The 26,263-nt window shown below is 44.4% G+C and overlaps 1 protein-coding gene across 5 annotated transcripts in view; it reads right to left on the bottom strand.

Moving 5' to 3' along the window:
- The window catches only part of RBBP6 (RB binding protein 6, ubiquitin ligase), a 44,593-nt gene that overhangs the window by 4,349 nt on the left and 13,981 nt on the right, over window positions 1-26,263 (bottom strand). The window contains exons 4-18 of one of the 5 annotated variants that reach the window (XM_083152925.1): window positions 22,508-22,564; window positions 17,817-17,861; window positions 15,287-15,375; window positions 15,093-15,189; window positions 14,460-14,504; window positions 10,305-10,444; window positions 10,040-10,212; window positions 9,085-9,188; window positions 8,233-8,570; window positions 7,984-8,077; window positions 6,954-7,014; window positions 6,792-6,855; window positions 6,173-6,535; window positions 3,828-3,929; window positions 1,924-3,678 (exon numbers count right to left, since the gene is read on the bottom strand). In XM_083152925.1, the coding sequence (XP_083009051.1) occupies window positions 1,924-3,678; window positions 3,828-3,929; window positions 6,173-6,535; window positions 6,792-6,855; window positions 6,954-7,014; window positions 7,984-8,077; window positions 8,233-8,570; window positions 9,085-9,188; window positions 10,040-10,212; window positions 10,305-10,444; window positions 14,460-14,504; window positions 15,093-15,189; window positions 15,287-15,375; window positions 17,817-17,861; window positions 22,508-22,564 (3,527 nt within the window). The remainder of the gene's footprint in view (window positions 1-1,923; window positions 3,679-3,827; window positions 3,930-6,172; window positions 6,536-6,791; window positions 6,856-6,953; window positions 7,015-7,983; window positions 8,078-8,232; window positions 8,571-9,084; window positions 9,189-10,039; window positions 10,213-10,304; window positions 10,445-14,459; window positions 14,505-15,092; window positions 15,190-15,286; window positions 15,376-17,816; window positions 17,862-22,507; window positions 22,565-26,263) is intronic. The other 4 variants (XM_083152926.1, XM_083152927.1, XM_083152928.1 and 1 more) reach the window with 4 other exon arrangements.

The following is a 26,263-nucleotide window of genomic DNA, read 5'->3' as shown; positions in this document are numbered from 1 at the left end:
TATAATTTATTCACTAGAACTCAGGTTCTACTCGAGATTTTCATGACCTAGCATGGGAATGAGATTTAGGACACTCTATAGATTCCAAAGAATGGTATGAAATTTGGAAAAATGCTGCCTCCAGATCAATATGTGTGAGGATTAAGGAAAATCTATACAAACTGCTATATTGTTGGTATTATGGTTTCGACTGAACAGCATGGTATTAAACTAGCGCTCCTATCAAAAGATTGATTGAGTCTGTAGGAGGTATTCAATCTGCACCACCCGACAGGGGAAATATCGGCGCTCGCCTATTCAATGCTGCCATTAATGACAGTGTCAGATCTGTTTTGGCGAAAACGGACGCAAACTGTCGAATTCAAGGGTGTTTTTCGACAATCTGCGGTCGTTTTTGCCTATCCGCACACTTTCCGACACACAACAGCTGGAATATTGAGTTCTGGCTTTTCGAGTTACAGTCAGAAGAATAAAAAACGTCACGGGATTCCGACTGTCGGGATGTTCCGACAGTCAGAACCCTGGATTAAATACCCCCCCCCCCCTTTACCTACAAATAAGGATTTAACACAGAAGTTTATACACTGTATAAACCATATGGTTATGATTTAAAGCTACCTCAACCATCAGCAGATTTCACCATCAATTGTTAAAGGCACCACATAGTGCTCACAGCTTCAAATGGGGATTATACATCAGAAGAATGAATTGTGATATCTCTCAAGTATAGTGAATAGACATTTTGGGTAGGGGCAAGTGGAGGTGAGTCACAGAGAGTAAAGGAAAATCAGTGCTCAAATCAGGAAAAGGGTGAGCACACAGACTTCGGTACTCTTTACCTAGATGGGCGCCAGCGATTGAAATCGCGGACGTCGGGGGTAAAAATCGCGGTCATCGCGGGTAAATCGGGATGCCCGCGATGACCGCGATTTTCCCATAGGGAACAATGTTAAAAAGGCAGATTGACCGCGATTTTACTGTTAAATGCCTCAATGGACCCGATTTGGCCATAGGAATCAATGTTAAATGGGCCACAGAGCCCAAATAGGCACAATTAACCCTTAAATGTCCCCCCCAATTTTTAACGCCACCCCACGATCCACGCCAACCCGAAGCGTGGCGAGCGCAGCGAGCCCGCGAGGGGCGGCGGTACGCGTCCTCCGACCTTTTCATGCCTTACTATCCACTAGGGCGTGGAGTGAGAATAGAATAGTGTGGCGAGCGCAGCAAGCCACCGAGCCCGAAGCGTGGCGAGCGCAGCGAGCCCCGCGAGGGGACGCGGATACCTTCACAGGTAGACGCGTCCCCTCGCGGGCTTCACAGGTGTCGGCGTCGCCACGGACACCTGTGAAGCCTGCGAGGGGACGCGTATAACTGTGAAGGTATCCGCGTCCGCTCGCCACGCTTCGGGCTCGCCACACTATTATATTCTCACTCCACGCCCTAGTGGATAGTAGGGCATGAAAAGGTCGGAGGAGGCGTACCGCCGCCCCTCGCGGGCTCGCTGCGCTCGCCACGCTTCGGGTTGGCGTGGATCGTGGGGTGGCGTTAAAAATTTGGGGGGACATTTAAGGGTTAATGGGCTCTATGGCCCATTTAACATTGATTCCTATGGCCAAATCGGGTCCATTGAGCCATTTAACAGTAAAATCGGGTCCATCGTGCCTTTTAACATTGATTCCTATGGTAAATCGGGAGCATCGCGTCGCGGGCATCGCGGGTACATTTATGGCCGGCCGCGACGCGACCGACACGATTTCCATGTTTAACATGGGTTTCAATGGGAAATCGCGGGCATCGCGTCGGTCGCGTCGCGGCCAGACATAAATGTACCCGCGATGACCGCGACGGGCGCCCAACTAAGTAAAGAGTACCCAGACTTCTTTTCTTCTCTAATGGTACCAAACATGAAGCACTTCTTACCTAGTATAGTCAACCAATGTGGAGCCAGAACCATCAGGAGCAGGAACTTTCTTTTTTAGTTTCCCTTTAGCACGCTCTGGTTTGCTCTTGGTAATGATGGTAGGGTCACATTTCCCCTGTGCTTCCTCTGATCCTCCAGCAACCTCAGTGTTTGTAATTTTCTTTCCAGTTTCACGGTTCAGTTTGATCTTCTTCGCAGCTGGCGCAGTGGCAGTAATTTTATCCCTTTCTGGGGGTCTTTCGGGTTTTGCAATCTCAGACTCGATCTTCACTTTTGAAGGGGGCAGCTTTGCAGTCTCTGTGGTCTCGGCTGTTGAGTTTTTAACATTCGTCTTTTCCAGTTCTTTGTCTGTAATTTTATCATCGGCTTTTCGCTTGCGTTTTTCAGGCTTGGACTCCTCCGTTCTGGATTTTTCTTCTGCCTTCTTTGACTTTTCATCTTTAATCAGAGGTTTGTCTTGAGTCTTTGAGTCTTTTGATTGATCTTTTTTGCTCTTCTCGTCCTTTGATTGTTTATTATCCTGATTGTCCTTCGTTGTCTTAACAGTGACTTTGCGTGGAAGCAAAACGGATTTGTCTTCTTTTTGCGACGTGCCATGTTTTACGTTCTCATTTTTTGGAGCCTCGTCATTGGCCTTCTTTAGAGGTGGTTCATGTCCAGCATGTTTCACTTTATCTACTTCACTACTGCTTTTTTCAGCCTTTACTACTTTGGAGGAACTTTCCTTCTTCTGTTGGTTACTATCAGTTCTGCGTTTGGTCTTCTCAGATTTCACTCTGGGTTTTTCCCGTCTGTCCTTATCTGACAGAGGTTTGAGAGCAACGGACTCTGCATCCATGGGCTCGTCTCTCACTGGGGTGGCATCATCTTTACTTGTGGGTACAAAGACTGGCTCAAGCCTTTTGGCATCATCACCATGCGAGTCTCTATGTTTTCTAGAGGAGTCTGAGACAGCTTTAGGCAAGCCTTCACCTTCCTCCCCTTTTCTTCTCTTGCGATGTTTCTTATGTTTGTTTCCCCTGGAGTCACTAGATGACACGAAAAGCTCCCTTTCTTTAGATTTTCTAGAATCCTTCATGACATGAGTATCACGTGGCAAAAGCTTTTCCTGATAATTACCGGCAACAGGTCGCAATCGAGGCATCAACGGTGGAGGATAATTGTCTCTATGGCCACGATTATAAGGAGAATGTTCCCTGCGGGCCTGTGGTGGAAGAACAAATCTGTTCTCAGGGAAATTTTCCCTATTGATAGGTGACCTTTGTCTTGGCATAGTATTAACTGCACATCCTTTATAATACTTCTCACACCAGTCTCTGCAGTTTCGTTCCCACTCTCTGTAGGTTTCCTTTTCATAAGTCTCTCTTAGATCAGGCTGCCGACCATACATAGCTTTGACTTCATATGGAGGGAACTCACGGTAGCGGTATTCCCGCTCACCCTCAACTTGTTGAAGCAGTCTCTTATTGTTAGGGGAAGGTGGCCTGTACACAGGGGACCTAGATCGTGACTGGAATCTCCTGTACGGAGACCTAGATCTGGAACGAGGATATCCATGAGAGCGGGACCTAGAACGGTAAGCTCGCCCTTTCCCGTGAACTTTCTTCTGGTATGAAGGCGATCTTGAAAAAGACCGGGACCGTGACCTGCTGAAGGAACGAGAGTAGGAACGCGACCTCGAAGAACCTGATCTTGATTTGGAATATGAATAAGAACTTTTGGAGTAAGAGGATCCAGAGTACGGAGATTTGGACCTTTGAAAGACAACCAAAAAAAAAAAAAAAAAGATTAAATAGAGAACACATATAGGGCCCTTTTATTTTCCTATAATAAAGGACAGATACATGGCTCTACCCATCAGTAAATCTACTCTTGAGAAAAACCACAGTATTCCTCCTCTCACCTTGAATATGATCTCTTCCGTTCTTTTTGAATTTTCTGATATTCCAATAGTTCCTTAGCAAAATCATTTGCAAATTCTTCAAGTTTAGATTTCTTTTTCTCTCTGAAAGAAAACCATCCAAAGTGCATATTACATATGGGCTACAAATCCACTTTACTAAATAGATTCAGGGCTAGATTTACCACAAGGTAACCTAGGTGCGCCTTGTATACATGCCTATGTATACATGAACCTAACATCCAGGAAGGTTCCTTTGCTGTCTACCGGCTGTCAGTGACAGCATCAGGCTGCTGCAGTGTACGACTATTTCATATATAACATGAGAAGGGGCTGACCGGCAGATACAGAAAGGGCTGCCATCAGAAGGGTTTAGGTGGTGACACCTGTATGCTGCCTGGGAACGTAGAGGGGGGCCTGAGGTTCCAACGAAAAAGACTATAAACTGCTTCTCTGATGCAGCATCTAGAATCAACAGTGCCTGCAGCATGGCCAGAAGGCCTCTCCTGGGAAACCCCTCTTACAGACAGGTTCCTCCCCATAAGCCCCCACAACACAGCAGTAGTCCCCCTTTCTCCTGCAGTCTTCTCATAGTCTCCTTATCCCATGCAGTCTCTCGCACTGTCCCCTCCCCATACATGCCTATGCCTTTTTCCCATAAATCCCTATGCCCACTCCCCAATAAGTGCCACTGCTCCCTTCCCATTTATACCTCTGCCCCCTTCCCTTACTTTGTGACATAAGTTGTAGAAGGAGCGTTACTGTGTGGCAGAACATACATATGGAGCTTTACTGTGTGGTGGAACAGGTATAAGGAGTAACGAGTACTACCGAGTGGAGGAAGGTGTGTTACGAGTACTACCGAGTGGAGGAAGGTGTGTTACGAGTACTACCGAGTGGAGGAAGGTGTGTTACGAGTACTACAGAGTGGAGGAAGGTGTGTTACGAGTACTACAGAGTGGAGGAAGGTGTGTTACGAGTACTACCGAGTGGAGGAAGGTGTGTTACGAGTACTACCGAGTGGAGGAAGGTGTGTTACGAGTACTACCGAGTGGAGGAAGGTGTGTTACGAGTACTACCGAGTGGAGGAAGGTGTGTTACGAGTACTACCGAGTGGAGGAAGGTGTGTTACGAGTACTACCGACTGGAGGAAGGTGTGTTACAAGTACTACCGAGTGGAGGAAGGTGTGTAACGAGTACTACAGAGAGGAGAAAGGTGTGTAACGAGTACTATCGAGTGGAGGAAGGTGTGTAACGAGTACTACAGAGAGGAGAAAGGTGTGTAACGAGTACTACAGAGAGGAGAAAGGTGTGTAACGAGTACTACCGAGTGGAGGAAGGTGTGTAACGAGTACTACAGAGAGGAGAAAGGTGTGTAACGAGTACTACAGAGAGGAGAAAGGTGTGTAACGAGTACTACCGAGTGGAGGAAGGTGTGTAACGAGTACTACAGAGTGGAGGAAGGTGTGTAACGAGTACTACCGAGTGGAGGAAGGTGTGTTACGAGTACTACCGAGTGGAGGAAGGTGTGTTACGAGTACTACCGAGTGGAGGAAGGTGTGTTACGAGTACTACCGACTGGAGGAAGGTGTGTTACGAGTACTACCGACTGGAGGAAGGTGTGTAACGAGTACTACCGAGTGGAGGAAGGTGTGTAACGAGTACTACAGAGAGGAGAAAGGTGTGTAACGAGTACTACAGAGAGGAGAAAGGTATGTAACGAGTACTACCGAGTGGAGGAAGGTGTGTAACGAGTACTACCGAGTGGAGGAAGGTGTGTAACGAGTACTACAGAGTGGAGGAAGGTGTGTAACGAGTACTACCGAGTGGAGGAAGGTGTGTAACGAGTACTACAGAGAGGAGAAAGGTGTGTAACGAGTACTACAGAGAGGAGAAAGGTGTGTAACGAGTACTACAGAGTGGAGGAAGGTGTGTAACGAGTACTACAGAGTGGAGGAAGGTGTGTAACGAGTACTACTGAGAGGAGGAAGGTGTGTAATGAGTACTTAGGGTATTAAGCTTGGTGTTGCATATGTATATATATATATATATTTATATATATATATATGGGTTTGGGTTAAGATATTGCGTATAGGGTATTAGGATTGATGTAGTGGTTTGTTACGGTTTTAGGGAAAATATAGTGCTGTAAATTTTAGGAGGGAAGGGGGCCCCAAACTGGAATTTTGCCTAGGGCCCCACAAGGTCTAAATCCGGCTCTGAGTAGAACCCAACACTTTTGAACCTAACCTAATATTAATACTGTTGTCAATTTACAAAGAAAAAGTGTACATTTGAAAAACGTTTTTTTTAACTATTCTTGATGAAAAGTCATGTTAATCACTCACTCCTCTTTCAAACGACGCTGTTCTCTATAAAACTCCTCTTTGGACAGAGGAGGCGCCAGTGACTGTGCCGGAAGAGCATTGGTGTGCGCTGCCTGAACTGCTGGAGAGACCCATGGAGCAGACACTGTAGCAGGAGCTGAAGGAAATCCTGGTGGTGGAACATTATAACCTGCAGCTGGTGGCTGTCCAGGAGGGAATTGTGGAGGGAATTGAGGTGGTGGTACACCAGGCGGCAACTGAAGACCATGTGGTGGCGGTGGCGGAAACATAGGTGCTGGAGGAGGAACATACACTGGTCCTGTGGCCCCTAGTGAAGGCCCTTGGTTCCTTGGCGGACGATCATTGTGTGGGTGGCGCCCACGGCTGTGGCGATTACCAAAACAAGGGGGAAAAATGGTTAGCTATCACTAAATAACTTTGTCATCTGCAAACCAATACTACAAATATTTAAATGTGTAATGAAGTTAAATTCTTGACATTTTACTACCACAACGGGATTGGCATTTACTCCTACTAGCATTAGGCTTGAGGTACGTATTCCAAAAATAATCTTTATTACAGTTTATTTTTTATCTATGTATCACTCAAAGTGATATTATGGCGAAATTAAAGCACTTACCCATCCCATCCCATATGAGGTCTTGGCCCAGTCGGTCTCGGAATATTGGCCCTCATGAGTGGAGCTTTGAAAATAATATGGCCGTTAGTATAAAGGCAATGACTTCCAATAGAGTAGCAGATGATAGTGTGCGGTTCTTTTCTTACATTGTTAAGTACTTACTTGGAGGGGGAAGGCAGTGAGTAACATTCGGCATCTGCCCAAGCACTGGAACGTGATAGCCCTGAAAAATATAAATCAGGAATTCCATTAAAAAATTTTAAATAAAAAAAACAAAGCAATTGCACAAGATAAAGACGGCCACACCCTACTCTGGGCTGAGGAAGAAAAGGAGGGAGGCAATGAGTGAGCAGCACTATACCTGGACACACCTAGGGGCAGTGATAGAGTAAGGGAACCTGGCAGTTAGCTACATGTGCCCGGGCTCAATCAGCCACACAGTTGTCATTTTTCACAAAAGAGCTATGGAAAATGGTCGCTAGGTCGACATACATTAGGTCGTTCACTAAAGGTCAACAGATGAAATAGGTAGTCATAGCTAAGGTCGACAATGTCAAAAGGTCGACATGCATTTTTCACTTTTTTCGAGCCGACATGCGGTATTTCATCTCTTACCATCCACTAGGGCGTGGAGGGAGAATATAATAGTGTGCCCAAAGCATGGCAAGGGCAGCGGGGGGACATGGTACACTGAATTTGTGTGTGTGTGTGTGTGTGTGTGTGGGGGGTGTGAAAAAATGCGAAAAAACTCATGTGGACCTTCCCATTATCTACCCAATGCTTGTGTCAACCTTCGCCATGACAACCTATTTCATGTGTCAACCTTTAGCTGTCGATCTAATGTATGTCGACCTTCATAGTGTCGACCCTATGACCCATACCCGGAACCATAACATTACCATTTTGCATACAGATGGAGCCAGCCTCATCTAGCCATCTCTGGATAGCCATGGTGAGCCAAGGCCTATTGTTCTCAGCTGCAATACAATACAGTAAGGGATTAGCAGATGAGGGTGGCTCCATATGTATGTGCAGAAATCTAAATGGTCCCCCACCCCCCTGGGTATTTGGCCATATTTACCATTTCTTTTCTATCATCAGCTGCATACTGTTACAATATTTATACAAAATACAGTTTTCCCAGCACACACTTCGGGCCTCTCGTCTGTTTCTATGCCAGGTAAAGACTCACTTTGTCCCCAATGAGAAGGTTGTTTGGCAGCGGTAAACCACTCGGTGATGTGACGGGAACGGAGGCAGAACGGGAGCTTTCGCGCTTCTCTTGACTATCACATGGAGAGAGAAATAAAAACACAAAAAGGAAACGCGTTAAGAAGAATGTGCAATAAATAATAAGCAACAACAGACGTACAATTAACAGGACTGGGACCTAAAACGTAAAAACATTACAGAGTCGCTGCAAACAGCTGCCCAAACTTACTGAAACACTGGCTCTGGCTTCTCTCTCTCTCGTTCTCTTTCTCTCTCCCTGTGGACAGGTAACGGTAGTGCTGGTGTAGGTTCTATAGGGGGCACAGCCTGAGGTGGAGGATTAGCTTGTGCAGGTGGGTGGCTGGGAGCAGTGCTTTGAGGGGTAGGAGTTGTAGCTGGTGCAGTAGTCGTCGTCGTAGTGGCGGCAATAAGAGGATCTTGCTGGCGAGAGGAACGTGTTGGCTGAGGAGCACTGCGAGATGGTGGCGGAGCCTGCTGCCGTGGAGCAGATTGTTGTTTGCGGATCCTCTTTGTATAACCAGTTTCATTCTTAAAGTTATTGACTGCCTAAAGTAAAAAAAAAGAAACTGTCATCTGTATTACCCTACATTGAGCATAAATTAAATAAATGAAAATGATCAGCAAAATGGTAGAGCCAAGAAGAGAACACAATCCCTTTAGCCCCCCCCCCCCCCCCCTTATCTTTCACTTCCATTATTCATACAGCGTGGTTAGAAGGGGCTTCTCTAGTAGGCAGGTTCGTTGTTCGGTCCTCTCCAAGGCTAGAAGAAGAGCTGGAGTCATGTGAGGAGTCTGCATCACTGGATAATGCACCAGGAACCGCAACGTACTAACCCACCGACCTCTGCCCAATGCGTTTTGAAGCCTGTTATAACCGGGATTTGATCATTATGATCGTCGGTATTTCTGAGACTCAAATAGTCCAGGAAGACAGCCACATGTTAAAATTGCCTTGTACGCTGCCCAAAAACAGCAATAATTTGTAATATAAAGTGACTTAGCAGGATAGATTAGGAGACAGGATTGTAAAAAGTGAATACATAGAACAGTCTTGAAATACCTGACGTAAGAATTTGTTGGCGATTAAGGCATCTGGCGAGGTGTCGCTCTGATGACAAGTGGGGCACGTGTGCTCATCAGATTCCAGTAACGCTGTGCGGATACCTAGAGGAGGAACAATTGGAACAAGTTGGTATTGGCTGAACCAGTTGGGAGGGCATTCTACTAATCACCCCTGCAGTAGGTGAAAGGACTGCACTTGTTGCCTTCATACATTGTGTGCGCCATGGAGAACCAGTGACTCTGCAGCATGAGACCCGCTGTCCTAAATGGCCACAATGAGATCTGTATATTCTCTTATGGTGTGCTCAGAGGACTTGGGATTCCTTTTTCTGGACTTCATGACTTCCTGACCAAAGACTGGATTTTGGTTTTGCCATATGTGATACAGCCGAAGCTTATAGGTCTTGTATTTGTTTCAGAACATAGGGACAGATTCCATTTCAGATGCGTTTGGGGCGGCCATCACTCTCTGTAAGGGAAGGCAGCAGGAGGCATCTATTACACGCATACGCCTCCTTTTGCAGTAGTGATCTGAGCTGCATCCAAGGACACAAGGCATCAGATCGCTCACGCACCATAGGGCTTCTTTCGGCACCCATGGGGACGCAAAAGACACCTGTCCCAGAGGCGGGCACTCTCCATCCAAAGACCTGGCCTCTTCCCTCCCCCTTAAATGTTCCTCAAACGACTGCCAATCACTGACAGTCTGCTGCCATCTTGCTCCTACATCACAGGACCTATTTGTGTACGCACAGAACGTGTCCTGCTCATGTGTAAAGTACCGATCCTCAGTGCTTCGCGCATGATGTAGCATCAACAGGGTTCTGGATGACCCTTAGTATAATGAAACACGGCAAAAGGAAGGCCTTTTGTGTGTATAAACTGGGGCAGTCACCCACATACTCATGGTCAGCCATAATATTGAGCTGATCAAGTCTGTCCAAAATACTTACATTCATCGCAGTAGCTGTTGCCACAACAGGGAATGACAACTGCGTCGCTCATCATGTCTTTGCAAATCATGCATAGCAGCTCGTCTGGGATGGGGTCCTCGTCTTCAGAAGAGGACGACGGATCCTCGGGAAGAAAAGGGGGCTTTTCCTTCTTTCCCATAGCATACGCCACACTGCAATGCAAGCATAAGGAAAATGTAAGAGGTCTTCTATACAGTACAGGTGCTGGTGCTCTTTAGTGATTCACCCAGAGTGGGACACCTACGCATCAATGGTTGGTATGGCGTATTTTCCAGTGTTTGTAAGCATGGCTCCCTTCATATTGGGATCCTCCACTTCAACCATGAAGCTGCGAGGGATTCCGGTGCTCTTCTTAATCCTGGGAGCAGACTCAAAACTTTTGTCCTGGATGGAGAAAGAAACATCAGGGATTGCTGAGAAACCATCAGAAAGAACATAGATATACTATATTAGATATATGCATTCCTTAATAAAAAAAGAACTTCCTTTGGGAAGATGTAAATTGGCTGAACAGAGGCCACAGTTGGCCCCCATACACTTGGCTGACTTGATGGTGGCACAAGTCGTACCTGATTTCCCTTACGCTCCCCCAGCAGCTCCCTGGGAGTGCTTCCATCAGAGTTGGCACTGGATGTGCCATTTTTATATCAAGTGCGATATATCACAGGTGGTAAAAAGCACCTGTGATATACCGCTGACGCCTCCAATTCCGATTTATCCTGATTTATGTGCTGCACATAGAATCTCCAGGCTCCAATCCGATGTGCACAGGAAAGCGCATAGGATATGGTCTGATATAAAACACCTCCGATTTGGGCACTTTTCATTATTATATATTAGGCAGATACATCGTAATCAGATGAAAACAGGGCAAATCGGAACTGTGTATGGGCACCGTAAGGTACAGTACAAATGAATGTTTGAGCGTTGCCTATTAACCTTTAGGATCGTATCTATGCCAGGCATGTCCAAACTATGGCCCTCCAGCTGTTGTGAAACTACACATCCCAGCATGCCTTGCCATAGCTGCACACAAGCTGGAGACACTTTGTGCACTGAAAAGATATTCATGATGCTGCATTAATACTCCGTTAGTATTTGCTGCACATATAGTGATTCTGCCTGCCTCCATGCTGAAGTCATCGTGTGCGATCTGTGGCAGAAAGCGATCAACTTCCAAGTGGTGTGTCTACTTTAGAGAGACATCCACCCACAACTAGAAGGTACTGACCAGTAGTGCCACAGTAGACTCATTAGATCAGTGGTTCCCAACCCTGGACCTCAAGTCCCCCCAACAGTGCACGTTTTCCAGGTATCCACACAGAATCACAAGTGATATAATTAGCTCCACCTGTGGATCTTTTAAAATGCGTCTGAATAATGAGTGCACCTGCCGGGTGACCTGGAAAATGTGCACTGTTGGGGGTACTTGAGGACCAGGGTTGGGAACCACTGCATTAGATGATTGCCCATAGCAGCATCACAGCTACTTTCTTCCAGAGTACTGCCCAAGCCTTCACTGCAGTGTGGGAATTTCTTGGATGTAACACAGGGGTAGAAGGCACAAGAAATTTCACCCAACTGTCACCTAAGATGAGCACGAGAATAGGGGTGCGTATTCCGATAAAATGAGGACTTAACCCATCATTTCACAGCAGACACGATATTCTCTCACATCACTTTGCTTAGAGAAGTCAGGTTGGTACACTGTATAACTGCACATCCGGCAGAACACAGCACACTGTATGCATTGCAGCATGAATGCATATAACTTAAGCTTGGTACACATTTGATGATATTCTGCATGAACACTATACCTAACAAATTTCTCTTGATCTCTTCAGAGATCCAGAACAAACTATATACCTTCAGTGGTCCCCTTCAGGAGCATGCTGTCGTGACTATATAATGACTAGCAGGAACGCGCATGGTTAACGACATTGAGCACACACACTAGACTTTTTGTTTGCAAGAGATGGCTCAGGAAGGCCCTTCTAAGCGATATCTTTTCTAATCTCGCCTATTGTGTACAGGGCTTTAGTGCGCCTTGAGGGCCGAGGTTGGCAAGGCCTGGTCTAGTGTGAACGCACTAAGGGCCTTATTCTAGTTCACTCTGACAAAATCCTTCTTAGATGGACAAAACCATGTGCACTGCAGGGGGGCAGATGTTACTTGTGCAGAGAGAATTAGATTTGGGTGGGGTTTTACTTCAAAGTGAGATATATTTTATTTATTTACAGTTTCTTATATAGCGCAGCAGATTCCGTTGCGCTTTACAATAGTAGACAGTGATAAGACAAACTGGGTAACAACAGACAGACTTGGAGGTAGGAGGGCCCTGCTGCAAGCTTACAATCTATAGGGATATAGGGGGGAAACATAAGGACAGGCACCAGTAATAGCAGTTACAAGTCCAGAAGGGAAGCAATATAATACATAAGTGCCTCGGAGGGTTATGCATGTAGAACTTAAATATCATAGGCTTGCCTGAAGAGGTGAGTTTTCAGGGAACGCTTGAAAGTTTGGAGACTGGTGGAGAGTCTTAATGTGCGTGGAAGGGCATTCCATAGGATGGGAGCAGCCCGATAAAAGTCCTGTAATAATGAATGGGAGCTAGTGATCCGGGCAGAAGAGAGACGCAGATCTTGTATAGAGCGTAGTGGTCGAGATGGGAGATATTTTGTGATAAGTGCAGAGATATATGCTGGTGCAGTATGGTTAATAGCTTTATAAGCAAGTAGAAGTGTTTTATATTGAATACGGTAATATACAGGCAACCAATGGAGGGACTGGCAGAGCGGATCAGCAGACGATGAGCGTCTTGCAAGGAAGATCAGCCTAGCAGCAGCATTTAAAATTGATTGCAGTGGTGAGAGTCTGTTCTTGGGAAGACCAGTTAGGAGACTATTGCAATAATCAATGCGGGATATAATGAGTGCATGGATAAGAGATAAGTCTTGTGTGAGATAGGGTCGTATTTTGGATATGTTTTTTAGATGCATGTAACATGATTTGGAGACAGATTGAATGTGGGGAAGAAAGGACAGTTCAGAGTCGAGGATGACCCCTAAGCAACGAGCTTGTGGGGTAGGGTAGATTATCGAGTTGTCAACAGCGATGGAGATGTCAGGATGGTAACTGTTCTTAGTTGGCGGGAATATAAGTAATTCCGTTTTGGAAATATTGAGTTTGAGTTGGCGAAAAGACATCCAAGATGAGATGGCAGAGAGACAATCAGAAACTCGACCCAAAACCACTGGTGACAATTCTGGGGTTGATAGATAGATTTGAGTATCATCAGCATACAAGTGATACTGAAATCCGAAAGAGCTGATTAGTTTGCCAAGAGAGGAGGTATAGATTGAGAAGAGCAGAGGACCTAAGACTGAACCTTGCGGAACTCCAACTGCAGTGTAAATATAAAGCAGCCAGTATTTACCCTGCACAGAAACAAAATAACTTACCCAAATCTAATTCTCTCTGTACATTTTACATCTGCCCCCCTACAGTGCACATGGTTTTGTCCATCTAAGAAGGATTTTGTCAGAAAGAGTGAACTAGAATAAGGCCCTATATCATTAACGATGTCTGCTCCAGTGGGTCATTAGTGACCTCCACTGTCGTCTGTATATGCAGATCAATCCTGAATATATAGTGAAGACCGTATACTGCTCCTGTATGTGATCACGGAAGATAAATCCGTTTTCATAAAAGCTATAGTTTGTCCTGGATCTCCGGTGCCTTATCACACCCCAGGTGTGAAGGTTTCAGTGATATCAAGACTTCAACGCAGATTGAAAAATTTCAATAACTGAGGGACTAATTAAGTCACCTGTGCTCAAGCAGGACCGTCAGTAAAACCTGGAAGACTGGTGTGCCTTGAGGGTTGAAGTTGGGAGTGCATGCACTAGATATGCACAAAAATACCATTAAAGATGGTTTGTTATTGAGCATATCGTTTACAGAAAAAAAGGGGAGTTGAACCAAAGGGTTGATTAATTTGCAAACCACTGCTACGATTTCCTACCACAAGTCATGAGAAGTGTTATCTCTGGGTAGCCTCAATGATAACTCTTCCAACCAAAGTATCTATAGGCGGATATTCAATCTCCCAACTGGGGGAGATGGATGCGGGTCCCTATTCTATGCGGTCTTCCTTGATAGCATTGAACAGGGGATCTCAGCAGAACGAGCCCGACTTCACAAGCAGTCTGGCTCGTTCTGCCTGCAGCTTGCGGCCACGCCCCCTTCTCGCCCCGCTGCAGTTGAGACATTGAATCCCGCCTGCGAATTCTCGGTCGAGCGGACCGAGAACGGAACAGGGTCAAGGCTGTCGGGCCAGCCCGACAGCCGTGACCCAACATTGAATACCCCCATAGTCACAGATGGCTGGTCTTACCCCATGGTATGGAATAAGTGAACAACTTTGGTGCTTTATCTTATCCTGTAAAGTGGGAAAAAAAAGGCTATATATACTTTTCCATTCCTTTTTAAGTCTAACTTACAGGTACACAATACGATATATCATGCAATATGCAAAAATCATTATTATGGGGCACAGGTTCCCAAACGTGGTCCTCAAGGTACCAAACAGTCCAGATATCCATTGCACATTATAGATGGTTAAATTAAATTGACCGCGGCGCTAAATAAGTCACCTATGGCCAAGCATGGATGTACTGAAAACTTGGACCGTTACATAGTATCGGTGTGTATCCGGCTTTATGGTGTGTACGAATGGTGCGCCGCCGATATTGATTCGATATAAGCGGCCACCGGGACCCGGCAACGCGGGTGGGACGGAGAGTGGGGGCCGGGCTGCACTGAGCAGCATGGTGGTCCTTTAAAACAAAGAATGACACCACAGCAAGCAAACATGGTCATGCCTATAGCCAACCTCTATTTAGACATTTGCCAGTAAATAAGTAAAATAACGTAAGCCCAAACGCCCCCAAACAATGAAACACCCGACACAGATTCCACCATCACCCACAGAACAGGATGTGTGTGACCGCGACATACACATACTTACCCCATTTGTAGGACAGTTCTTTATGTAGTGACCGGGCTTTAAACATCGATAACAAGTATAAGATGGAGGCGGGGGGCCTAGCGGTTTCTTCATATAGCTGAGGAAGAGTTAGAAAGGAAACCTTGGTTATCAGAGCCCACATAACTGCGCCAGCTGAGAGGGCATGGAGGGCATGACATGGGGGGCTGACTTACTTGACAGGGTCATATTCATGACCAGACTGAGAGATCATTGCTTTGATTTTGTCCTCTTCAGATGCATTGGCTTCAACCAGATTGGGGGTCTGTTTAATAGGCAATTGTTTGGGGGGGGGGGGGGGGGGAAGAGAGATTAGTCAGATCAGAAATGAGGAGGACGTAGAATGTCCAAACACAATCAGGCACTCACACATTCAATGCCACCAATGCCCGCTCGTCCGTCCTGGATGAGAGTTGTGGTCAGGAGGGAGACACTCTGGGTCCTACCACCTCTGGATAGGATGGAACATCGCTTAACCACTACAGTGACTTTTAGCATCAAAAGTGTTTGCGAATATTTAGGCCATGTTTATACCTGATTAACTCAAATGAATAAATAAAAGTATGAGGATGACTGAAATCTCAAAGTGTGGCCACATTCTGTAGGGTAACATGCAAAAAGTTACATGGCAAAGCACATCCAGGTAGGGAGGAGCCAAAAAATGGATCATTGTCAGTGTAACCTGCAGTAAACCTACTCTACTAACTGGAACATGTAGACATGTGAGGTACAGCTTTGTGGAACTCTAAGTAGTCATTGACTAGCTAACAGGTGTCCGTGGCAAAATCCTCCACCTCCAGACTTAGGGGGCAGATGTATAAGCCTGGATAAGTGATAAAGTGGAATGTGATAACGCAGCAGCCAATCAGCTCCTAGCTGTCAAGTCATTGCCTTGAAAAAAAAAAATATATATATATATATATATATTTAAGATCTGATTGGCTGATGCATTATGACCTTCCACTTTATCACTTCTCTAGACTTAATATGGCTGTGCTATTATTTAGAAATAAAATGCTTTGTATCAAATTGATTTAAATATAACTTAATATAAAAAAACTCACTACATTGATGGAAATATAAAACAGAAAACCTGCATTTGTGAAATAATTATAGCTGTATGCATTAGCAATGTGAAACTGACCAGTTCTGTAAGCATTCTGTACGACTTCATGAAAGTGAAGAGTGCTTGCATTCTAAATGCATGGCAGTTGCAAGGGAGGGGGCGCAATTCAAATATTCGCAGAGTTTCGCAGTAGCCGCGTGGGTCATGTCTGGGCCGGACTTGTAGGTATTGATCTTTGCTCATATTTGCACAGAAAACAGCAATGTTATCAGGCAATTGGCTCCTACACAAAGTAGTGCGGCTACTACGCAACCCGGCAATGTACCTGTGTGCCTTCAATGTTGCAAGGAGATAAATAAATCAAAAATGAGCATGCTCTGTAATACTATCTTAAGCTAGGCAGTACATCATTCCCTGCACACAAACCTCTGTACTGCTAACATACTTCATACGGCAAAGCTACTGGCAGCAGCGAGTCACATTGCTTAAACCAAGAAACTGATCCACTTCACGGAAGAGTCGGCAGCAGAGCAGTTTGTTGTTTGTAATGTGTGGTTACGGCCTGATCACACCCCAGGTTTGTTGTAATGGTAATTCTGTTTTTTAACAATGCTATAACAGTCTGTTAGCTGTGGAATTTAAAAAAGCAGGTATAAACATGGACTAATTCACAACTAGAATGGGTGGCCTCACCAATCATTGCACTCGCTGGACAGGATATGTAGCAGAAAACACAAACACCAGTGAGGATTTAAAAACGGCAACCGATACAGTGTGGATGGGCCCGGCATTCACTCACAAAACAAGCAAATTGTTGAAATCTTTTTTTTTTTTTTGTTTTTTTTTATTACAAAACCAAAAATTAAAATCAATATTTACATGGAAGTTAAAGTAAAATTGATAAGACCATTATCTCAATTGCAGCTGCACGTTACCATACAGAACAGGTGTAAAATCAGCAACATTTGAAGTGCATCAGGTCATGAAATACAGCAACAAGACAACATGAGCGAAACGCCAGTTGCAAAGTGCACAGAAAAATTTAAAAAATAAAAAGGATACAATCAACTTCTACCACAAATGTACGTTTCTGGCCATTACGCAATATTCACCTTGGCACATTTTCAGGCAAACATTTCAACATTAAGGACTTGGCATGAGAACTACATTTCGTAGTCACGTCTGGCGAGCAACAGTAAAAAGGAGATGACAACTGTCCATTATTATGACTCCTCACAAGAAAAGGTTGAAGTCCATACCGTTAAATGATAAATGCTATATCCCATAATGCTCTTCTTTGCGGCAATTTTTTTTTTTTTTACTGTATTAATTCTTCACATCCCGAAAAAAGAAAAAAATATAAGATAGGTGCAAAAACCCATCGTCTTCTTGTGAAGGTGGCTTCAGCTTGGAATCCTCCTGAGAGTGAGCGGTTATTAGGTAGAAGCGTATAGACAACTCCAAGTATTCTTTCCGTCTCCCACAACTTGGGGTGGGGGAGGAGGGGGGGTCCTATCGCAGTTTAACAGTGTGTGCATGCCATTTACATTGCAAGGATTAAATTGAGCAGGTCTACAAATATATACATGTATCTTACAATGATAGAACATCTTAGTGTGTTATGATCTTTATACATATACCTTAGAAAGCTGGGCCAGAGAAAGAGATGCAGAAGCGTCATCAATCTGTTCATAGAAAATTAAAATGAAAAAATGTTCAAGTATTAAAATCAAAAAAAGCAGCAATATCAATAAAAATCACAAAGGCTTACAAAAAAATAAATAAATAAAAAACCCAACAGTCCTTATAGTGACATGATTAACACGAGGGAGCAAAAAAAGTTCATTTTACATACAGTTAGTATTACAGCAACAAATAAAAAAAAAAACATTTCAAGGGAATGCATTGCAACAAGACTCTTCATTCGCCAACTGGAATTCTAAACATCTTTGAGATTTTTTGGATTATATAATTGAATAAATATCAACCTATACAAAAATAAGGGTTTCCGTAGATTGGATTTTGTTTCGGGTAAGAATGGCGAAAGATTTCGATTGTGTTACCGTGTTTAATTGAATACAGACCATAGCAGGCTATATCTTAACGGTAATACATGTATTTTTTCATTTGGGAAGCTCGACTACCACTGCTACGGGGTCATGGATAGAAAGAAGCAAACAACCTACAATTATAGAGATTTGCATAATACAATACAGAGATGATCGGTATGCAAATGGTGGGGGTGGGACTTGTTTGTCTGACGTGGAGGGCAATAAGTAAAATTTACATTTAAATGCTGTGGTGGCAGAAACTGGGATTTATACTTTATGTGTACAGTAAGTGACTGCAGTCATGACACTGCCAGGCACCAATATCACAACACTGTTGTAATGCCACTTAAAGCAATTTTAAATTTGCAGGCATTATAACATTATTGATGCTTTAAGCAATGTACACGCTCTGAAGGGCCCGCACACATGAAGGTTAATTTCAGCTATGTAACAATGCCAACAACCTGAATGTTCAGAGAGGGCCAGTGAGGTCACTGAACGATATTGTTTAGTGTGTACGCACTAGATCGTCATTGACGATATTGACACTGCCGCAGGTCATGTAGTATGTAAGGCGTGGATGTTATTCTCGTGTCCGCATAGTCACTGCAGACATGATGGTGCTAATTAATGGATGCCTTACGGAGTAATTAATTTATGCTCCGCTCGGGTGCACACATCGGCTCACAGCATACAGAGGTGGTGAATAAAAACTCATTTGGGACGCGAAACTGCGTGATATTTAAGGGGCACTCAAAAACAATTGAATGTCCCCTAATGACTACATACCACAGCAACCAGACATCGAACAGGTGCAAAGGTAAACGCAAAATACAATTCAGTGCAATGATCTTTACCCCTGGGTCACTAGCGGCACAAGGATTCTGTATTCATACTATGAGTCATTACGAACTGGCTTTACAACTTGGGTGTTGCAAGGGCGGCGTCCTTTGCCAGTGAATCTCCAGCACACACACGCCACCTATGGCTGATCCGCCGTGATGCTGTTAATGAATTGAGCAACTCACTGGAGGACGAGCGCAAGTGCCAGCAGTATGTTACCTTATCCCTCGATAGCTTTTACAATCAGTCTGCAAAAAGATAAAATGAGCAAGTAGCTGTATCTATATTAAGGGGCATACACACGATAAGATTAACTTTTGTGCTAAGCCATTTAGGCTAGGGAATTTTCCTTGAACTTCCCGGTGTCTAGATCACCCATACACACGCAGCGATGTGTGCTAATGGGCCCTACACACACAGAGTGATATTCACCCATTTTCTGAGCGATTTTACATTATTTCAATAAATCGCTTTGAAAATGGTTGAATCTCGCTATGTGTGTAGACCACACAGTGTTTCATATGAGCCTTCCTGCAAGCAGGTTATTAATCGGTCGGGGCCAGTGTTCTCAATGAAGAATTCTGCCCCTGACACCTCGCTGAGAGACCTGAGTGAAGCAGCATCACTCAGAACACTCGATGTGTGTTGGGCCCTTAAGCGATCTGTGCTTAGTGATTTATGCCAAGTTTTTTTTTTTTTTTTTTTTTTTTTTAATAAAGGTTATTTTAAATAGCAGCTCTCGCACTCCTGCTGTACACACAGAGCAATTTAAACTCAATAAGCAATCAGACTGCATGTAATAAAGGTCTGAGCAGGCAATGGTGATGCACAGGACCGCACATCGCCATCGGGTGTACATTAAACAATTTGTGCTTAATTTTTAAGTGGCCTAGACAGATCGCTTAGAAAATAGGAAATAACATACCCGTGTGTATGCTCCTCAACAGACCATTCCTAGGTTGTAAGTGCCTCTTCGGATTGATCACAAATCAACAAATACAATAGTACGCTTCCGATGTGTTAATAATAAGCCTAAACAAAATCGCCAACACCTAAAACCTGGTAAAAGGTTACATTTTGACCAGATTTCGGGGATCTCCCCATTTAGCATTCTCCACAGAATCAGATAACCATTATGGGTATCACTAGAAGCTACCACGCGCATATCTAACAGCGGTGCTACCTGTACCCCCAGCTGCGCTCCTACGCTCTTGCCATGGAGCATCTAGGAATATATACTTTACTTAAATCAAAGCAGGTTATCTTCATAATCCTGCCTAGTCACACATGCTAAATAAGGATCCCGACTGCTCAGCTATGCCATATGTCGGGGTGGCCAAAAGGTTCATGATTAACCCCCCACCTTGGAAAGTATCTAACGGATGCTACTGAGAGATCTAGAAAACATGAACTGTCACACGTCATTGAGAAAGGAACAATAAGTGACTTTAGGTGACCATATACCTACAGATTTATCTTCAGATCTGGCTGGCTGGCACAAACACCTGGTAAGATTTGAATGACCGTTTGTCAGTTTTCCAAGAAAATAGTCAGTCATTTGCTCTCATCCATAACCATGTTTTTTTTCCAACCAGCCAGATCTGAAGATATATCTGTAGGTGTATGGGCAGCTTTGACAAATAGGCAATTAACCAGCCCACACATCTGATACAATCAGATGTCATACGGATGGAGTTGCTCCTGTCAATAGAATAGACAATTGCCGCTGTGCGCCATCCGACAGAAGAGGGCACGCGTGCACAAGCCGCTCTTGTACCCATTCTGTCAGAGCCAGGCGCTGCCTCCCCGCTGCTCCCCAGTAGCCCCCACTCGCCCTGCCTATCTCCCTCAAGCAGATTGGGAAGTGCAAGCGCGTGAGAGGCTTGCGCTTTCCCAGTCAGATGGCGCTCCTGTCCGCCAACCTACGCCCACTAAGCAGATCTGGCGAGAGTTCAGGCAGGGTAACAGGCGCTCCATCTGTACATCTAGCCTCAATACACCAAGAAGTGCAAGATTCCGGGGTTAAATGAGTCGCCAGGTCCCACACCATTCTGCTGTCTTTTTGATGAAAATGCGTCTTAGTTGCACCACAATGACACTGAGGCACCAGGAGACTGTAATATTGGACACTTGTATACTGTGTGTGACAGCCTGTACACGGAGCAGAACAGAAATTGTATTGCAAAAATCTGCAAGTGCTACAAGGTAGCACTTTATATACAGACTCCCACATTAGCCATCTGGATATGCACACTGTATCCAGATGGCTGGTAGAGTCTTGGTAGAAAAAATATGGTAGACATGGTAAAAATGTTGACACGCCAATAGTCAATACAGCTATGGTCAACATGGGTATTCTGGGGATTGTTTAAGGTTTTCATACTTTACAATGAGGCACCTGGAGCAAAGCATAGCGAGTGGATGCAGTACATGTGGGCAGGTGTCGACATTGACAACAAAACCCATGAACTCCTCATGTCGACCTTTTGGTACACAACAGATATACAAGTGTCACATATGACAGTCTCCATGTACATGGGTTTCACATTCTGTTACAACAAAGACCGATTTTTGGGCAAAAAGGACGCCTGGCACTAGAAGATTCTTATGCGATCTGCCATGCCAAGAGGAGCGGTTTGTGGTGCGGCCATAGCACAGATGCACGATGACACATCTGTACATACACATACTTGAAATCTAAGGGGTGTACTAACTTCACTGCTTTGTATTCTGGCATCTAGGCAGTCCTCATATTTACTGTAGTTGCATAGGGAACCTAACCACCACAATGGCAAGGACAAGCCTGCCTACATATTATCAGTACTACAATAACCTCTGTACCCGCATAGTCCACGCAGAATCGCTGTGACATGTTACACTATTTTATCAGCTTGACCTTGGAAAACGGATGACTCCTTTACTCAGAATCCTGGGACTTGCTGTAGGGATTCTGTTGTTGTTTGGACAGTGGCATGTCAGATTATTAGTGACAAAGAGGAAAGCAGAGAATGGAAGGGATTCTTAAGCAGTATACACACGGCAGCGATAGGGGCCGATATCGCTGGGAATAAGGTCGCTGGCGACCATATTGCCAGTGATGGGAGTGCGCTCCAGTTTTCAGAAACGGAGCTTGCACCTGCAACCAGCTGATTACCTCTGCGGCACCGCTGACAGAGGTTCCTTTTCATCAGCGACCATCTCTGGTCGCTGATGAAAAGGAGAGACTGAGCAATATATTGCTCAGCAATATATCTCCCCCGTGTGTATGGGGCTTCACTTGTTATTTTGTTTAACACAGCTTTACCTATGTAATTGTTTAGGTGGGGCTTAGCCAAATGAAAAAAAAAACACTAAATATACTGTATATATATATATATAAAAAAAAAAAAGTGCAACTTATTTTATAGAAAGTGTTCATGAAAGCCTTAAAAACGGACCAGAGATGCATCTCTTTTCAAGTCGGCTGCTTTAATGTAGGTCCCAGACTGTTGATTCTGCAGGAACAAGAAAATCCAGGAAAATTACTAAAGCTAGCCAATCCCTTCCCAAATAGCAAACCAGTAGGGTTCTATACCCCAGAGGCTGCCTACAGTCACATGGAACTAACTCATCACTACTGTCCCCACAACAATAAAAGGGCATTAAAACCGTTAGGCCCTGGATCACCACTATGTAACTAATCTAAGCAATAGATGTGCAGCCAGCCTGTAAATAGTCTGATTTGTACAGTTACCGGTTGTTTAAGTTTGGAGGAGAAGCGGAGCGCTTCTTACTGAAAAATGAAGGCCGAACCAATAATCACGGCTCCGCTAGTCTCCAAAAGCGTGTGTTGGCTACAAATCAAAATGGTGGTCAGCTAAGGGCCAACATCCACTTGTCCAATTTGGGCCTGATTTCACCAGAGTCTGATGGATCGGGAACAAATCGGATGTGTCCAACATCCGATGCCCTGTGCGCATAAGAGAGGGCCCGGAGATAATACATGTTGCACGTATGATCTCCGTGTCGAACCCCCACCCGGCGGCAGGGAGCTGGGATCGCATTTGAAGGAACGTATGTGATCCTCCAGCCGTTGGCGGCTGGAGGGGGATTGTATGCGACTTCAAGAGGAGCAGTCGCATAGTGCATGGGCACCTACTCTTTATGGATCACTACAGAATCCGAAAAATACAAAAATCCTTCTACAGCCACATTAAGGAGCGCCAGGTTTAAGATTTAAATCCTAACTCGTAAACTAGCATGGTGATCCCAACTGGAGGGGGATTGTATGCGACTTCAAGAGGAGCAGTCGCATAGTGCATGGGCACCTACTCTTTATGGATCACTACAGAATCCGAAAAATACAAAAATCCTTCTACAGCCACATTAAGGAGCGCCAGGTTTAAGATTTAAATCCTAACTCGTAAACTAGCATGGTGATCCCAATTATGGCCGACATAATACTAAAATGTCTTTAAATGATCTTAAGAATGTCGCTCGCTGTACAATTCTCTAACATTAAAGTCTAGATAAATGTATTGCACAATTATATATTAATATCTGCTTCCATGATTGAAAGATAGAATGGGGATATACGTTGTGTGGGAAGCCAATCAAATTTTCAATTATCAAGGAGATCAGATGCCTTAGGGCTAAATCTCGCATTTCCACAGATCAATAAATATTGAAAAAACTAAATTCTCCCTTAGTATGCTACGGATAGGTGGCATCACCTATCCAGGACTACCAGCATCTTAAACACTGTACAATGACAATGTACCATCTCAAAAAGTGGCTATCTTAAAAATCTTTCCTTAGAATACATTGGAGGAATCCAATTACGCACGATACGAGTCGGTGCGGCCATAGGCCGCAATTACGGTATGGTACTTATGTATTATCTGGGCTCCCATGTTAAATGCACCCCATTTTTTCATACCCCTACTATCCAACTACGCATGGCGAGGGCAGCGAGCCCCTCGAGGGGATGCGGTCTCATAAGAAAAATGGGAGCCTAGATATTACATAAGTACCTACGGTATTGCTGGAGTCACAGATCTTTGTTTGCAGCCCCATAGGACCGAGAACAAAAATGTGAAAGTCTAGCAGGAGAATGGGCCACAAGGGAGGCGTGTGTGTGTTTAAGTGGCTAAACTTGTCTACAGTACTGCTTTGGGAACCCAGACGTTTTACCGCACATTTCAGGTCATGACTCAAAAGGCTGTAAGCTAAAACTCCCGCCCCCCAATAGCGCCATGCAATTGAATTGCAATGTTTGGTGCCACCTAATGGTAGCTGTGGGGCAAAAATTGAATTGCCCCCAATCTGTAAGATAAGTGCGCTTATTTGGCCCTCCAGATATTAAACTGCACACATCCCTGCATACCCTACTACAGTTTAGCAATTTGGCCATACTAAAACTGTTGCAGGGCATGCTGGGAAGTGTAGTTCAACAGCAGCTGGAGGGCCAAAGGTTCCCATACCTGCTCTAACACATTTTGGGGCATTTATGCAGGAATGCTTGGAGAGCAATAAAGTAACAACCAGCTCACATCAGTGTTCTTAAAAGGACAGGAGGGGATTGGTACTTTATCCCTCTCCAAGCATGGCTGTGTTGCAAAATAAATACATTTTCAGATCTATGGGTAAAATGTTAATATAAATGAATAGCACAAATCGTAGCAGTGTAAGAACACAAATGAATTAACAGAACAGAAGATGCAGCTTAGCGATTACACTCAAATGCAATACACATTTCAAGGAACACAAACAGCTAAAATAAATTGTAATTTTATTTAAAAAAAACACATGTGACTCATTTTATACACATGCTAACAAAAATAAAAATGCAAATTATTGTAGGGAACAGAACTGCATAGGAAGGTTCAAATACTTGCAAAGCAATGCAAATACAAATAACCACAGGTTAATTCAAACTTGGATAATTGATACAGCAAGAGATTTGCTTATTACATCATGTGAACATCACATAATCAACATAATCTTTTGGGCATGAAATGGAGAGTTAGTGAAATGTACTAGCAGAAAGATTAAAAAAAACATTAAGAGGAAATCATTATCACAAATAAGCAAAGGTCAATTATTCTATACGTTTAGTCGGCTTCGTTGGGGATAGTATATTTGACAAACGATGAAATGTGGTAATGGCAATGTGTTAGGGCCGTAGTTAAGCTAACAGTCCCTTTTATGTAACATGCCTCCCCCCACCTTCTGAAATGCAGCATTCCTCTGCTAGGGACCCTACAGTATGGAAGAATTGAGCAGATGCTTTCTCCTTGTCATTAGTCTGCTGAGAGCATGTTAAGCAGCACTGTAGATTCAATCAGTCTGCTACAGCAGGGAGCATGTCCTCTCAGCTGCTGGGGCCCTAACCCCCCGGGAAAACTGCTAGCTGGGTATATGGGGTATCTTGCATACAAATTACTTTGAATGGTTCTAATGCTTCCCGTTGCTTAGGCTTTGGAACTGCTCATTTAATTGGAATGGTAGTTCTTATGGTGTGTACATACACACACACGTACAATCATAATGTTCACTCTAGCACCCGCCATCTTTGAAAGCACATGCAGTTCCCTGCCTGGGGTGTCGCTGTCTGCTGTGGAGTTTCTAGCACAGGTCTGGTTTGCATATAAGTACTGATCTGCAGAGCACACTGTGCTGGAAGCACTACAGCAGACAGCTACACCCCAGGCAGGGAAGAGGAACTGCATGGGCTTTCAAAGATAGCGGGTGCTAGAAAGAACACTAAATCAGCATGAAATTTTGCCTAGATAGTCCAAATCGCATGCAGATCGCATATGTTTTTTTACCTTGCGATCCCGATACGCGCTCCCGTGGTAGCACAAATAGAAACCCAGATAGACAGGGCAGCAATGACTATATAGTGCAGATCTGCACTATATTGTCCAAATCACATGCATGTCGTGCGATTCGATCCCGATGCAATCTGATCGCATCGGGATTGAATAGCAATTCGAAATCGACAGTGTGTACACACCATTACTCAGGCCTAGATGTACGTCTATGTAAAGAGGGGAATAAAGTGCTTTGCTGCATACATTCAGTAAACTAAGCTATGCAATATATTCACCATTCTGCTATGGCTTCTCTGGTATAAACAAACAGGAACAGCCTGCTGAAGGACACTCGTGTTCTAGTACTGTGAATGGGCAAGGGAGGGGGCGTGACTCCGT

This window comes from Crinia signifera, chromosome 7 (genome assembly GCF_055691185.1).
Source record: "Crinia signifera chromosome 7, ASM5569118v1, whole genome shotgun sequence".
In the NCBI taxonomy this organism is placed as follows: Eukaryota; Metazoa; Chordata; class Amphibia; order Anura; family Myobatrachidae; genus Crinia; species Crinia signifera.
Note: the sequence above shows the minus strand (reverse complement) of the source record. Positions and strands in the feature narration are given on the sequence as shown.